This window comes from Podarcis melisellensis (genome assembly GCF_964234715.1).
Source record: "Podarcis melisellensis genome assembly, chromosome: 6".
Lineage (NCBI taxonomy): Eukaryota > Metazoa > Chordata > Lepidosauria > Squamata > Lacertidae > Podarcis > Podarcis melisellensis.
The window spans coordinates 70103656-70119787 of record NC_138538.1 but is presented as its reverse complement, the minus strand read 5'-3'; the positions used below and the strand labels follow the sequence as shown (position 1 = coordinate 70119787).

Genomic DNA, 16132 nt, shown 5'->3' with positions numbered 1-16132 from the left:
TTGGCTACCCCTGAAAGAGACGTTCACATGCTAAGATTCAGAAGCCTGTAACAGGTGCATAAGACTAGAACCATACTACCAGTTTGGTTAATTGAGAGTTCTGCCTAACCCAGTTCCTGGATTGCGTGACTTGGAAATATACTCTAGTAAGACAGCATATGATCTTAAAGAGTTAAAAAGAAAAATCCATAGGAAAATTAAAAATGTGCTTCAGTCTGTCACCCTCAGCATGAGGATGTATGGGGAAAGTGTTTCAGGGCTTGCTTCATCCTCAGATTCCGAGAAGGGTGTCTTGGCAAAGATTTCTACACACGTGATTGTCATATCTAACTTATTAAGCAATTGAATTTAGTAATAATGACTGTAAATTAACCATCTGTCAAAGATAAGAAATGTCTGACTTAACCCTCGGGCTGCCGCAAATGCATTTGTACGATGCCCACAACATTGCAATGGTTGCCAAAAGGGAAAAATGGCAGCAGACCAAAAACTCACAGAGGAGTATGCATTCCTTTGTGCAAATCGTTGGTGGTTTCTTTTTATTCCTCTCCCCCACCCATTTTTGGCCAAACTTTAGCTGTGAGGAGCTGTTTTGTTTTGTTTTATGTTTTGGAGATTAGCTTAACGGTAAAATGAAATGTATGTTTCTGTGTGAGAAGTGTGAGAAGCACACAGAGAAGTGTCTTTCAGCCCTCCCTCCCAAATTGAAATGGTAGTTTAAAAAATGTAAACCAATATGTTGTGTGCCTTGGAAAGGGCTGCTGGAGATTTATAAAGCTGTTTTCCTAAAATCCAATCGTCTTCTTTCAGCTCCTGGTTTACACAAGACTATCACATACAGTCATACCTTGGATTCCAAACGCCTTGCGAGTCAAACGTTTTGGCTCCTGAATGCCGCAAACCCAGAAGTGACTGTTTGTGAACGTTCTTTGGAACCCGAACGTCCGACATGACTTCCGTGGCTTCTGATTGGCTGCAGGAACTTTCTGCAACCAATCAGAAGCTGTGCCTTGGTTTCCAAACGTTTTGGAAGTCGAACGGACTTCCAGAACGGATTCCTTTCGACTTCTGACGTACCACTGTATTTTTACTTCTGATATGATTATAATGCTCCCAATGGGTTACGCTGTAGGGAAGCATTGCACTCCCTAGGTATGTGAACTGTGTTAAAAGCAGCCGTGTTTTCAAATCCTGGTTAATTGGGAAATCCTGGTTAGTCTTAACTACAGTAAATGCTTATACAGTGGTACTTCGGGTTAAGTACTTAATTCGTTCTGGAGGTCCATACTTAACCTGAAACTGTTCTTAACCTGAAGCACCACTTTAGCTAATGGGGCCTCCTGCTGCTGCCACGCCGCTGGAGCACAATTTCTGTTCTCATCCTGAAGCAAAGTTCTTAACTTGAAGCACTATTTCTGGGTTAGCGGAGTCTGTAACCTGAAGCGTATGTAACCTGAAGCGTATGTAACCTGAGGTACCACTGTATTGAAATTGACATGGTTTGGAACAATGATGTAATACTGTGGACAACTGCATCTGCACAAACCATATATCAAGAGTGGGGGACCACTTTAAGTCCAAGGATGTCAGGCAGTGATCTCTCACAGTCCTACCTGGAGATGGCCAGATTTGAATGTGGGACCTTCTGCGTGCAAAACAGAGGCTCTGCCATCGAGCTGTAGCCCTTCGTTCATCATGCTTTTAGGAGCTGTCTGCTTGGTCATTGACTCAACAGTACTGGTGTACAGCTTGTATAGCACTAAAGGTAAAAGGTAAAGGACCCCTGAACGTTTAAGTCCAGTTGAAGGTGACTATGGGGTTGTGGCACTCATCTAGCTTTCAAACCGAGGGAGCTGGTGTTTGTCCACAGAGAGCTTTCCGGGTCATGTGACCAGAATGACTAAACCACTTCTGGCACAGTGGAACACCATGACAGAAACCAGAGCACATCGAAACACCCTTTATCTTCCCACCACAGTGGTACCTATTTATCTACATGTACTGGCATGGTTTCGAACTGCTAGGTTGGCAGGAGCTGGGACAGAGCAAAGGGAGCTCACCCCATTGTGGGAGTTTGAACCGACGGCCTTCTGATCAGCAAGCCCAAGAGGCCCAGTGGTTTAGGCCACAGTGCCACCTGCACCTGCCTGTAGCACTGAGGAGCATGAAGGAACCCCCAATTTTGAATTGTGCCCAGTTTTGCAGTTTAATTGCAGCCACACAGGAAGGCAGAAAGTTCTCCTGCTTCTTCTCAGGCAGCTGGCCTTTTATTTCCTTGAAATGTAGGTGGTCACTGTGCTTCGATGGCATTTTTTTTCTGCTCTTCCTACATCTGGGACTTGCCTCTGACCCTCACACCCAACCCAGGGAATAAAAATGGCTCCCATTCTGTTGGCCGCATGGCACTTTTAACTGTAAACAATCTTGGGCTATCGCATTAGAATCTGCCAAGAGCCAAAATCGCTGAAACATCACCGGGTCTATTCAAACCAGCTCATTCCACCTTCTCGTACATTTGGGAGAATTAAGCAGCTCTCTGTGGAAATAAGCATGTCAGCAAACACGTGCATAAAATCAGAAGCAAAATGAACCTGATGCACCAATCCAGAGCTGGAAGATGTTTGACAGCAAAAATGGGAGCCAGTTCTATTTGCTGATCAATACATGCAATGACCTTGTGCATTTAGAACAATGCAAGCCTGCAGGAAGCAGTAGGCCCCCTCTAGTGATGGAAAAGACATGATGCCTGTAGAGAGCTGAATGTACGGACATCTACTAATCAGTAGAGGTGAGCAAGGTTCAATTTGTTGTATCTTTAGTTGTGGGACTGGGGAAATGAAGGGACAGTCCAATATTAAAGGTAAAGAAAGGGACCCCTGACCATTAGGCCCAGTCATGACCGACTCTGGGGTTGCAGCGCACATCTCGCTTTATTGGCCGAGGGAGCCGGCGTACAGCTTCCGGGTCATGGGGCCAGCATGACTAAGCCACTTCTGGCGAACCAGAGCAGCGCACGGAAACGCCGTTTACCTTCCCGCCGGAGTGGTACCTATTTATCTACTTGCACATTTTTCGGTGTGCTTTCAAACTGCTAGGTTGACAGAAGCAGGGACTGAGCAACGGGAGCTCACCCCATCGCGGGGATTCGAACCGCAGACCTTCTGATCAGAAAGTCCTAGGCTCTGTGGTTTAACCCTCATCACCACCCGCATCTCTAGTCCAATATTAGTGTGTCCATATTACAGATGGGGAGTGAGGCTGAGAAGCAGAGCTATCCAGCAAGTTTGTGACTCAGCAGAGATTGGAACTAGGCACTTCAAATTTAACATGCTCTTAATTATTAAGTCGCATTAGTCCAAAACAAAAATACCTTTCACTTACTCCCTTGAGCACCCAATGAGTCTCTGTGGTTTTTATTTAATGATTTTTAGTCATGCTGCTTCCTTATTCGTTCATTGAGGGAAAGAGCATCAACCAATCAGAGCCAAAACTTTTGAAAGCTAGCATTTGGGCATCCAGAAGAAGCATATTTTGCCAGCTGGAGTACTTTTCACAAGTTTGTGACCCATGTCTCATGGCCATAGTTCCCAAAACTTGTAGTTCTTCTTGAGCTGCAATGGGTCCTATCTTCCAAACAGAAGGTCCCTTTCATCAAATCCATGTGCTGTCCTCACCACCATCTGAGAGAATTGCATATAAAGTGTCCATTATTCACAGAGTCATATTGTAGAGTTGGATGGGACCCTCGGGGTCATCTAGTCCAACCCCCTGCAATGCAGGAATCTTGACTCAAGCACCCATGACAGATGGCCATCCAACCTCTGCTTAAAAACCTCCAAAGAAGGAGAGTCCACAACCTCTTGAGAGAGACCATCCCACTGTCGAACAATGGACCCTGTCATGCTGCCCAGCTTCAGTTAAAAAGAGACCAAGCACTCCTGTATTTTAAATACATTTTTTTAAAAAAAATCATACGGATTCGTTTTTCTTTTCCTGTAAAGCATCATTCTAGAACAAGAATAAACACATTTCTATATCTTCCACCTATCCATGATGTTGTTGTTGTTTTACCTATTGTAAGCCAATCTGAATGCATTAAAAGGTCAGGATATGTTTGGAATGAGTAAATAAAAATGTCCTTAACCTTCTGCCCGCCTCTTCCACCATTGTTATATTCTAGTGTGATCAGGGAATGACCGCGATTGGACTATGCGAGCAAACTTGGTTTTCAAAGGAGCCTAATGCAGTCCCCAAGTTCACCCATTTACTTTTTTCCTCTGTAAGTGAATGTTTGTTACTAAATATATGGAATAAAAGGTGAGGTGTTGTTTTTGAGGGAAATTATTGCAGTGAAAGAAAAATCTTCCATCACCTTGACTGTAGGTGAATAGGGGTCTTTGAAATACACAAAGCCTTCTTTGAACAATCTCTGCTAGTGTTCTTCTGTTCCATACATTTTAGAAACAGTTGAAGGTAAGACCAGGTGAGCAAGAATGCCATAACTGTAGAGTTTCTCCACTAAGAAACTTTTTTTAAAGTATTTGCCTACCTCCTAATTAACTATCTATGAATGTGGCTGTGAATTGGGGATGTTGTTGTTGTCCTCCATCATTCACCACTATTCACTACAAACCGTGCCTTGCTTTAAAAATGTCACTTCAGTAGGCCAAAGACTTAAAAAGGGAAGGGTTTACCCACTTTTTAGGGTTTTAAAAGAAATTACCATCTTCAGTGTGAGTGAAAATGCTGTTCGTTTCCGCCCCCCTCCTCAGTGTCGGGAACTAACAATGGAGAAAGATAGCTGACTCATGGGACAGAATGAAGAACTTCTGTGTTGTCATTTTTTATTTCCACTGCAGTTGCTTCCGAAGTTTTAAAATGCAGATTTGAGCACTTCAAATGCTGTGAAATGGACAACTTCTTCTCAGTTCCTCAGTTCTTTACAGCTACTGGAGTCTGGCTATCCCCCTTTTGGCTGTAAAAATGAAGCTATGAGATCTGATTATGCTGTGCTAAGAATGTTTTACCTTACTTAGTGATGGACATGTTGGAAAGGAACTATACAGGAAAAAACTGTTTCTCTGTATTGCAGTAGTAAATCATAATGCTTTTGTGTTGGCTTATCCTCGTGGCTACAATATAATACAAGGAACTCATATTTCAAAATTAGCTGAAGGTTTCTTTTCTCAGACCAGCTATACTTCCTTGTTTTGCCAGCCACAGTTCCTTTGAGCAGCGATTTCTTAATGGATTCATCTATTAATTTGCAGACATCTAAGAGTATCTCTCGGGGGTTCCCCCCCTTTCCCCCCTAAACTTGATGTTAGCAATACTTTGTGCACAAATATCCTTCTTGGATAGTCCAAAGCTGCATAAATGACTCTTTTAGCTTGATCCATCTCTTTGGATTAATCTCAGACATGTCTGTACACCGTAGGCAAACACCGCCTTGCTGAAACAGTGAGCAAAATGCTACAGGGTTGAACCAGATACACCAAAGATGGAGAAATATATATTGGTATTGTTCAGGACTGCAGTTACGGAACTGCTTGATGTCAAAATAGCTGTGATCCATAGAAGTATAACAAATCGAAGGAGGTGCCAGTGTCCTATTTAATCAGTGAACCTCTAAAGCATTTTCAAACTAAGTAATTTGCCTGAAGCAGCGGTGAAGAACTGGGTGACCCCAGATGTTGTGGAACTCCCATCACCCCCTGCCAGCATGCCCAATGGTCAGGGACGATGGGAGCTGTTGTTCATCAACATCTGGAAAGCCACAGCTTCTGCATCCATACTTTGCTGTTTTCGAAGCAGCTACGAAACTTTTAATGCTGTGCGGTAAGGGAAAGCAAGCCCTGGTTGACCTGTTAGTTTGGATGGGTCCTTCACAGCCATATTTGGCTGGGGAAACCCAGCCAGATTGGCAGGGGTATAAATAAATTATTATTAAATAATTATTATTATTATTATTATATATATATATATATATATATATATATGCTTTCGTAGATTTTCACGGGTACAGGAATGCAGGTTTTGGTGTCCTCGGGTGTCTTCCCGTGTAAAAGTTGGGGTGTCTAGGCGACGTTTCGACGAGGTCTCACTCGTCATCTTCAGGCTGGTGCTTTCGGCTTCTTGTTACTGGAACAGAGCAGGATCTCAGTGTTTGAGTTCCTATAAATACTGTTGAGGGGGTGTGGTGTATAGCCTCTCTGCCCAGAACATTGGAGGCTATACACCACACCCCCTCAACAGTATTTATAGGAACTCAAACACTGAGATCCTGCTCTGTTCCAGTAACAAGAAGCCGAAAGCACCAGCCTGAAGATGACGAGTGAGACCTCGTCGAAACGTCGCCTAGACACCCCAACTTTTACACGGGAAGACACCCGAGGACACCAAAACCTGCATATATATATATATATATATATATATATGCTTTCGTAGATTTTCACGGGTACAGGAATGCAGGTTTTGGTGTCCTCGGGTGTCTTCCCGTGTAAAAGTTGGGGTGTCTAGGCGACGTTTCGACGAGGTCTCACTCGTCATCTTCAGGCTGGTGCTTTCGGCTTCTTGTTACTGGAACAGAGCAGGATCTCAGTGTTTGAGTTCCTATAAATACTGTTGAGGGGGTGTGGTGTATAGCCTCCAATGTTCTGGGCAGAGAGGCTATACATTGGAGGCTATACACCACACCCCCTCAACAGTATTTATAGGAACTCAAACACTGAGATCCTGCTCTGTTCCAGTAACAAGAAGCCGAAAGCACCAGCCTGAAGATGACGAGTGAGACCTCGTCGAAACGTCGCCTAGACACCCCAACTTTTACACGGGAAGACACCCGAGGACACCAAAACCTGCATATATATATATATATATATATATATATATATATATATATATATAGCAAATGTTTGGTAACATTTTCAGAGAAGTATATGCCCAGACGCCATGGTAAGCTATGTCTAACCAGAATAGGGCTGGATCTAGAAACATAAAAAAAAAAGTTTCAGCAAAACACATTGTAAACCTCATAATGGGAAATCACGTTGGCAATAGATGGGACTCCACAGCGCCATATGGTGTCACAGTGTTATAGCACATTTAAAACACTTTTTCTTTACTGAAGTAGCTGAGTCCCAGGCATCTCATCGCAACCCAAAGCATTTCAGCATGGAACAGATAATGTTAGATATATTACAGGCTGTGCTGTAGACAGCCTTTTGGCATCTACAGGGTACAATGATGTGACTTTGTACAGACTGGCCCTGAAAGAACTAGCAGGGTGGTCCAACACATGGCCCAAGGAATGGCCTTGAGGCCTTTCTTTGAGACCCTCAGCAACATTTGATGTCAGCCCTCATGCTGCCTTCACAAAGCTGGATAAGGAGGCCCTGGGCTTTGGGAATGGGACATGAAGGCTCAGACAGGGTCCTAGAGTCTTCCCAAAGCCTGGTTAGCACTTCCCCAGTTTTGGGAAGAAGGAGGAGGGCCTCCTGCCAGAGTCTCATGTCTCCTTCCCCAAACCTGGTGTGTTGCTTTGTTGGCTTTCGCATGGTAGCACGAGGAATGAGGAGGGGCATCAAATTTTGGCCTACGTCCCACCCACCCAACAAGGCAGTGTGCAGCCCACAGGTTCTGTGACAAAGTACCTCTTGCGGCCCACTTTGTATGAAAGTTGCACCACCCTGCACTAGATTTTTAAAAAAAGTTTCTATGGCAGAACTTGGGTCTTCAGAACCTCAGACCAATACACAGTGAAGGTCTGACCAAAACCTAGCTCTGTCAAACTTCTTCAAGAATGGTACTCAATTCTGGTGTCCATCTCTAACGTGGAGATATTATTAATTTGAAGTGGCAGACATCGTGACTGAGGCTGGTCCAACCACCAGCTGCTAAACATGTTGCTTGAAAAGAAGGGGTGATGTTGACTTGTGCAGAAAAAATCTGTGTATGAGAATTGAAATTTGCCATCTCCTCCTCACCCCTGCAAACCCACCCACTGGACACCATCAGAATTCTCCTCAGAAGGCTGGAATACTCTTTGGAAAATATAGGGACTGCAGGAGGAGAAGGGGAAATCCCATCATGCCCACTGGTGCAATGTTAGAATTTGTCTGAAAAAAAAATATGGTTTTGTGGTGCTGCTCTCTTGGGGGCCCTTTCTTGGTTGTCAAAAATGGCCCATAAGTACATTGCACCAATCCATCCTTAAACCCTAGAATAATTCTCTGGGTCTCTACTTTGTGTTTCTCCTTTTCCTTATTTTAGCATCCTTACTTTTCAGACCCAAGGACTTTGTGCAATTTCACAGTATTTCTTCTTATTAGGAAAAAAAAAAGGCCTGATAAGGGTCAAGCTAGACAAGACGCTAAATGCGTCATTACAAACCACATCTACGGTTTGTTTGTTTTTAGAAAAAGAAAAGAATATCAGCAACTGCGAGGGAGGCCAATTTTCACTTGGATTGCAGTACACAAGGAGGGCAAGTTTAACCCCTTTCTCCCTTGTTACAGCCCTAGCAATAATTATAGCCCGGTTTCTCACAGGTCTAGAATCAAAGCTCCCATTGCTACTGATTTGAGTGGGGTGGTTCCAACTGCAGTAAGGAAGGAAATAGCTTCCATTGGTCCTTTCCAACCAGCTGAAGTTCTGGGGTGTAAAAAACCCCCAAAGCCTAGGTGATGTCCTCTCCCTGCAATCCCCATGCCCCCCAATTTTTATCTGGGTGCTTCAGGTGAAAGTAGGGGAAGTCCCATTAGTCAAGCAGAAGTCCATTCAGAAACTGCTATGCATGCAGAAGGTCTTATGTTCTATGTTCAATCACTTGTGTCTCATGGTAGGCCTGAAAATGTCCCAACCAATGTAGACAATTCTGAGTTGTAGAATCATAGAACTGTAGAGTTGGAAGGGACTTTGAGGACCATCCAGTGCAACCACCTGCAATGCAGGAAAATGCAGTTGTCCTGTAGGGGACAACCTGCAACCTTGGCATTATCAGCACCACGCTCTAGCCAACTGAGCTAAGTTAGATGGGCCTGTGCCCCAACAGAGTATAATGCTCTTTCCTATGTTCCTATTGGGTAAAAAGGTAAAGGGACCCCTGACCGTTAGGGCCGGTTGCGGACGACTCTGGGATTGCGGCGCTCATCTCACTTTACTGGCCGAGGGAGCCGGCGTACAGCTTCCGGGTCATGTGGCCAGCATGACTAAGCAGCTTCTGGAGAACCAGAGCAGCGCACGGAAATGCCGTTTACCTTCCCGCCGGAGCAGTACCTATATATCTACTTGCACTTTGACGTGCTTTCGAACTGCTAGGTTGGCAGGAGCAGGGACTGAGCAACGGGAGTTTACCCGGTCGCGGGGATTTGAACCGCCAACCTTCTGATTGGCAAGCCCTAGGCTCTGTGGTTTAGACCACAGCGCCACCCTCCAAATGAATAATTTGAAGGAATCCTATAATTTAAAACACACACACACAGCGCCAGATGTGATTTGTGATGTCTTTCACATCATGCCCACTTTGGCCCTAATAAAGTAAGCTTAAGAGCTGAGCAGGGATTTGGACATCCAATGTCCAAAGCCTTTGTGCTGTCCCAGTGGGGACCACATTAGACACAATGTACACCCAGCTATCCCCATTCAACCTTTAAAGGGAAAAGGAAAGGGGGAAAGGCACAAATATTCATGCTCTTTCTCGTCTTTGCTGAGAGTAAATGATGAAAATGCTGTTTTAAATGAGACCGTGGAGGCCCCTGGGAAACATCATTTTAACTGTGCCAAGGATGCCTCTCTCTCTTTTTTCCTTCTGCATTTCTTTATTAATAAAAACCACATTTTGTTTGCAAAACAAAACAGATTGGTCCAGTGGCACAAAACAATAATGCGATGAAGGCGCTAGTTCATTAAACTGGAATACAGGGATTGGGTTACTAATTTGATGCTTTTAATTTCATGTTATAAATTACGTCCTTTCAGAAGGTAGGAGAAAAAATATTTCCCGTGACAATGGCTACCTGCAGACAGGAAGGTTATATATTACCCTGGAGAAATGAAAAGTTGAGGGAGTTGCGGGAGATTAGGCCTGCCGCTCAGATGGTTCCTCGGGAGCAAAAAGTAACGTATGTGTATCAAGAGTAGCTTTATAAATACTCTTCATCAAATACAGAGTGCTTTCTTTGCTCTTTTAATAAGAAGTTTTATAAAGATGCTAGGTAGATGGTAGCTACCAAATTCAACATCACGGCTATGAGACAAACATGACAAACAAACACAAAAGCATTATCAGTGGGAGAATCTACGAGAGGGTCATCCTTCATAAACCTTAAGTGTTTTCAGTTCATATTTGCATTATGTTTCCCAATGTCCATCCTCATCGGAATAAACAAGCCTTTAACTTTGGGCATAGGATTGTGACCTAAAACCTATTTTCTTCATGTCTGCTCTTACTGTTAAGGTCCTCCTTTCCCTCACTGGTCTGTTTAGTAAAATATCTCTAAGCACTATCAAACATATGGTGCAGACATATTTCCCCCCTTTCAATCAAGTCTCAGATACCCAAATATGTGAGAGAGATTTCTAGAAAGTTGATATAGGGTGGTATTCAACTAAGTTCTTCTCAGAATTGATCCACCAAAATGAATGCATGTAAGTTAACCATATTGATTAATTTCAGTGGATCTGCTCTGAGTAAAAGTTGAGTACCACCCAAAGGGTTGCATCCAGCTACATTCTAATCAGGCACATTGAAATTAATGGGCCTCAGTCATAACTGTTAATTTCAATGAGTATACTTTGAGTAGAGCTAAACACTGGGTGCTGCCTTTACTGTTTGCAGCAGAGTGTAGGAGCTCTCTCCTGTGACTTCCTCCCCATTTTTGAAAGGTTGTTCCCTGAAGCTGAGGAACTTGGCTTTATTCTGAGTACTACAACCCAATGGTCATTTAGCACCAATTATAAGTACAGCTCTTCCTGATTGACCCATTTTGAAACCTATCATCTAGTCTGCAATTCAGTACTCACTTAACTGAGAGTAAGCCCCATGGAAGTCAATTAGATTTGCTGCTTCAGAGTATACTTGCATGGGATTGCACCGTTAAGTCCAGAAAGTGCTATCCCGCAACGTATTTACTCAGGAGCTTTTGGCATAAAACAGGGGTCAATAAAAACAGCCAGCTTAAACTAGGATTCAATAGAGACAGCCAATTTACCATGTGGCTTGGGAACAGCAGACTCTCTAGGACAAAACAGGACTCCTAGACATCCTATCTGGAAGTCTTTCATTAGAAGGGACTAGGAAAGGGGAGGAGGAAAGAGGAGATATTTGGGCACAACCATCATTCTAATAAATAATGGTTTTGTGTTACAATTGAACTGGCCCTAAGTCTCCCGCATTCACAGCTCACTTCCATGACGCCATTGGGGGCAACGATCCCTGGGCACCACTGCTGCCGCACAGCCTTAATTTATGACACTGTAGACACTGTGGTTTCTAAAAGTAACATTACATTTTTTAAAAAATTGGAATGATATGCCATAAAAATGAAACAATACTTATTGAATGCTTTGTCCCGCCAAAGCTGCTCGAGATCCATTTTCTCTTTGAGAATGAAGGTTAAACACCATAAACTTGATTACTTCTCGAGGCTCAGAGAGACTCCGCAGTCCTGAGCCCTGTTTTAAGCTGATTGTCCATTATCTTTTTGTGCCTTATTGACTTGAGGACTAATTAAGAGCATTAGCATAAAATGAAAAAATTACAATGCAAGAATGGTGCCAATTATCACATGTGAACCACATTCTGAAACTGTAAAACGTTCATTTTGCATTACTGATCTGGCCCTACGAGTCTTCGGTGCTGCCAAGCAGATAATGCTGATTTTTTTCATATGTTCATTCCCCCCCCCCCCGTTTCTGCAGCACCCGTTTTTGAGATCAGTTTTACTCCCAAATGCCTCTTCTTTTTACAGGGTCTTCAGGGTGAAGGTGCTCCAAGGTGCAAAGTGTGTACAGCCGAGGTAAGTCGCTCATTATTATTCTTTACTTACACCATTTCTTCATAAAACTTCTGATTAAGAGTAAAATGAAACCGTTTTTAACCTGAGAGCTAGTCAAACGTAGTATGAGCTAAGAACTAGGAACTCAACCACAAAACCACTAGATGATGTGGTCACTCGTCTTTCATCCTCAGTTTGCATCATAGAACTGGCTTACATTTTAAGGTTGTTGTGATGGTCACTGTGATATGGTAGATAATGGGTGGAATTCAATGTAGTACTAAGTCAATGGGCCTATTAGCGCAAGGATTTCCCCTTGCTCAGAAGACTCTTTTCATCCTACAGCACCTAAATCTGTTCTGGGGGTTCCCCAAACTTTTGGAAGCATATTTGGGGTTGGCATAGGGTGGGTGATGGGAGGAGAGGAGGGAAGGACATGTTTCATAGGCAGAAGTCATTCCACTCCTGCAGTTATTTAGTTGAATACCACCCAAAGTGCTTCAATGTGTCACAAATGGTCTTGATGTGCATATTCTGTTAATAATGCAGATTGTTTTATTTTGTTTGTGCTGGTGTGGGGTTTTTATATATTGATATTTTTGAAATCATTCAAAACATGTACACATGCTTCCCAATGGATAGAGATCCACATTTTTTTCCCTGGCTAGCTGAGCAGTCTAGACTGCCCCTGGTTACGCACATGTGGACAAATTCATTTGTTTATCAATCACAGGTATATATCCCCAGCAACATCTTTGTTGGCCAGTAGAAATGCTGATTGCTTGGCCAGTGTCCCTTTGTTTTAGTATTCTAATATGGTCATCTTGGTCAAAGTGCTTCAAACTGCATCAGGAGCACAGTTCCACACTTTTAAAAAATGTGCGTAAGAACAGGAGTCTGCCAGATCAGGCTGGTGGCCCAGCTAGCCAAACATCTTACTGTCACTGGGGCCAATCAAATGCCCATTTGTCTGTAGTCCTTGCTTCAGCGTCAACACAAAACAGCTGAAAATAGTCTGTACCAACAACAGATCCATTTGCATTATCACATTGGCCTAGTGCATATTGAAAAAGAAGTCATACACGACTTGTATTGCATCTGTGAAAAGCAGGGCCCCTGGTTCCTATGTGTTTGGTAGCATTGTTTTCGCAATTCTTGATAGAAGGTCTTTGCTCTTCACCGTGTAATTCCCTAATTCAAATGGCACTTCAGCCATCAAATGCTCCTTTCAGAGGTGCATCATGTGAAAGAATCGTTGTGGCAGACGCAGGTAAGAGTATTACAAAGGAATAGCTTAAGGGGTTGTTCTGCTGTAGAATGTTTACTTCACCTGACATGTCTATCTTGGATGCCATCCATGATTATTCATCTGGATGTTATTTACATGAGTAAGGATACATCATTTCTTCTGCAGACAAAGGATGGGAGAAAGGAAAGAAGAAGATGCAGCTCAATACCTAAGAAAGTTAAGGGATTAAAAACAATTGTACAGGAACAAATAAAATGGCTGGTGTTTTGTAACAGTCAAACTTGATCTGCCATAACTGTTGCAATGACAGTAAGCCACACTTCCTCGCACAGAGGTTGATGTATTGGCTTGTACTAGTGGTTGATTAAGGGGCACAATCCAAGATGGCAATGTAGCACCTTAAAAGAACAATGCTTTAAACCTGGGGACCTGTATGCAATTATAGGGTGGTCTTCTGTAAGTCAAAATGGGGGTCACAGACATGGACAGTTGGTAGTGTTCTGAATTAAAGTTGTCTGGATTGAATTTGCTTTAAGTGCTAGATATCAAAGTTTTATACAGGAGACTCAGGAGGTTGGAGTCTTATGATTGCACCGCTTCCATCTTTGATTGATCAGCATCTGTGTCTTCTTCTCACACATAAATAGAATTGTTTCAAGAGCCTTCAAAATTCTGGGTGAATAATAATCTTAGAAGCTTTGTGAATCTCACAGAGATGGCATTTCCAAAGGTTCTAAACTCAGAAGTCTTGTTGAGCTATAGATGTTCAAAACAGAAGTTCTAAAAGGCAACACATGTTGATTAGGCCAGTTTGTGTTTTTGTTTTAACCCATGAAAATACATTTGAAAAAGAGCAAGGGGCTTTCAACAGCAACTCTGTAAGTACTGTTACAGAGCCATGCTGTGGAGGTCAAGTTGCACACAACCACTGCCCTGAAAGAAAGTAGCAAAGAACTTCAATCATGTATAGAAAAAGCTACAGATGGATGTATAAAGAAACTAGTTTTTTTCCATCTTCAAGACCATCAGACTCACCGGACCATTATCAGGAGAAGAGAAGATAATGCACAAAATACAGTAACAGCAGAACCAAAAGCACACCTCTGTTTAGATTCAGTTGCTGCATTCAGATGTCCAGCTAAACTATGGTGTAGCAAGATGTAAACAAGCCTAGCTTCAATTGCTTGCATGCTTCTCCTCTCATCTGGCCAGGAGGAGCAGTTTGAAACGTTTGCTTCTACATTTGTTCAGCATGTCATCCACACCAGAAACTGTCGTTAACATTAACTGTGGTTAGTTTGAAAGAAATCAGCTTAAACCCATGGTTTCTGAACCTGAGTTGTTCAGAAAGTGGCTCTGGCAGTGCAAGATTATGCATGTCTGCGCAGAGGTTTAATGGGATTCAATTCCAGGAAGGTGTGTTTAGGATTTGAGTCTCAGTTATATATGCGGACCTCAATATATTTTGCTGCATGGGGCAACATGGTACAGAATTTGGCCTCTAATATTAGGGTGAAATGCCTAAAGAGCTCACCACAACTAAGACTGAGCAGGACCTACTGGACAAGAAACAGATTAAAACTGCCAACAAAAAGTATTTTAAAATGCAAAATCCTGGTTATCAGTTTATGAAAATCCAGTTGAGTCTGATGACTTCATGCTGTAGATCTTTTACTCCCAACGGGCCAACTGCACTCACAGTTTTGGCAGGGACAGCTGTGATCTCTGCATTAGGAGTTAATTTTGGAATTTTTTCTGTGTCTAAAGGGTCTAGCTCCATTGAGCTGCAGGAACTCTGTGTGGCCTGCTTCTCTGCGTAGAAGCAAAATCCGTGAGAACATTTTCCCTCCCTGTTGTGATTATAAACTTTGCATAGTTATGCCTTCACAGAGTTATATAACCCTATGTGGTACTTAATGAAGTGCTGGATGTTTGAAAAAAAATAACTGCAATGTTATTTTGCCCGTGGTATGTTTACCCTTATAAGGATTAATGCCTAGCACTAATTCACTTGTGTTCTGTGATCTCTATCGCGCTGCAATAAAGATACTTAGCACTTTTCACTTAGAAAAAAACCCGCTTTGCAAACATCTCATTATGAAACTCCACAACAGCCCTGTGACACAGGTATGTGGGTCAATTCAATGCTCTGTTTTAATAAACCTCCAGTGCTCAAGTAAATTACAAAATGTGAAGTCATTAAATCCACTTAAAGGAAGGAACATTCGTGAACAAAGGCTCATCCTATTCATTACAGTCTAGATGGGGAAAAGACAGAAAACTGTTATAGTGATTACCAACGATAATATTTACAGAAAGCCACTGCAAGAGCTACATTTAAGGCACTGCAGGAAGGACCATCATGTTTGGCCTCATGTAGGGATGGTGGGGGGATTTGGTTCGGTTCACATTTGAGGGGAACCTGTTGAATTCTCACTTCCTGAAACTATGCAAGCCAAAGTGAAGCTGTCCTTTGACACTCACACTTCCCCAAATTTGGCAATGCGGTTCTCCAGCCAATGGATATATTTGAGGACCATCTTCCACAAAAAGGCGTATATTGGTGAAACCAAAAAATATGGGCGCGTGTTACATTGCTTTCCAAGATTGTGTATTAGGTAAAATGGCGCAAATGTGTGTATTAGGAGCTGATGGATTTCTGTGAGGACTCTTTTAACAATGCAAATTGCGGTGGAAATGTGGGGAACTGAAGACCAGGAAAATGAGAAACTGAGAGAAACTGAAATTGACCGATTCACCTATCCCTAGACCCGTGTTCCTAAGGCAGGATGCTCACCTGTGTCTCAATTTGGTTGCACATTAAGTCTCCTCAGAAATGATTTCTGACACCCAGATTATAGTGCAACAAGTAAGTTAGATAAGTTAG

At 42.8% G+C, this 16132-nt stretch overlaps 1 protein-coding gene across 4 annotated transcripts in view; it reads left to right on the top strand.

Annotated features, from left to right (window-relative positions):
- LOC309371530 (uncharacterized protein) overlaps positions 1–16132 on the top strand; it is a 265758-nt gene that overhangs the window by 39314 nt on the left and 210312 nt on the right. For 3 of the 4 annotated variants that reach the window (XR_014169127.1, XM_081914335.1, XM_081914334.1), the window contains exon 3: positions 11970–12017. The exons of the other annotated variant lie outside the window; for it this stretch is intronic. Coding sequence is in view for 2 of the 3 variants with exons in the window: in XM_081914335.1 (XP_081770461.1) it covers positions 11970–12017 (48 nt within the window). In the remaining variant the exon portion in view is untranslated. The remainder of the gene's footprint in view (positions 1–11969; positions 12018–16132) is intronic. 4 annotated transcript variants of the gene reach the window in all.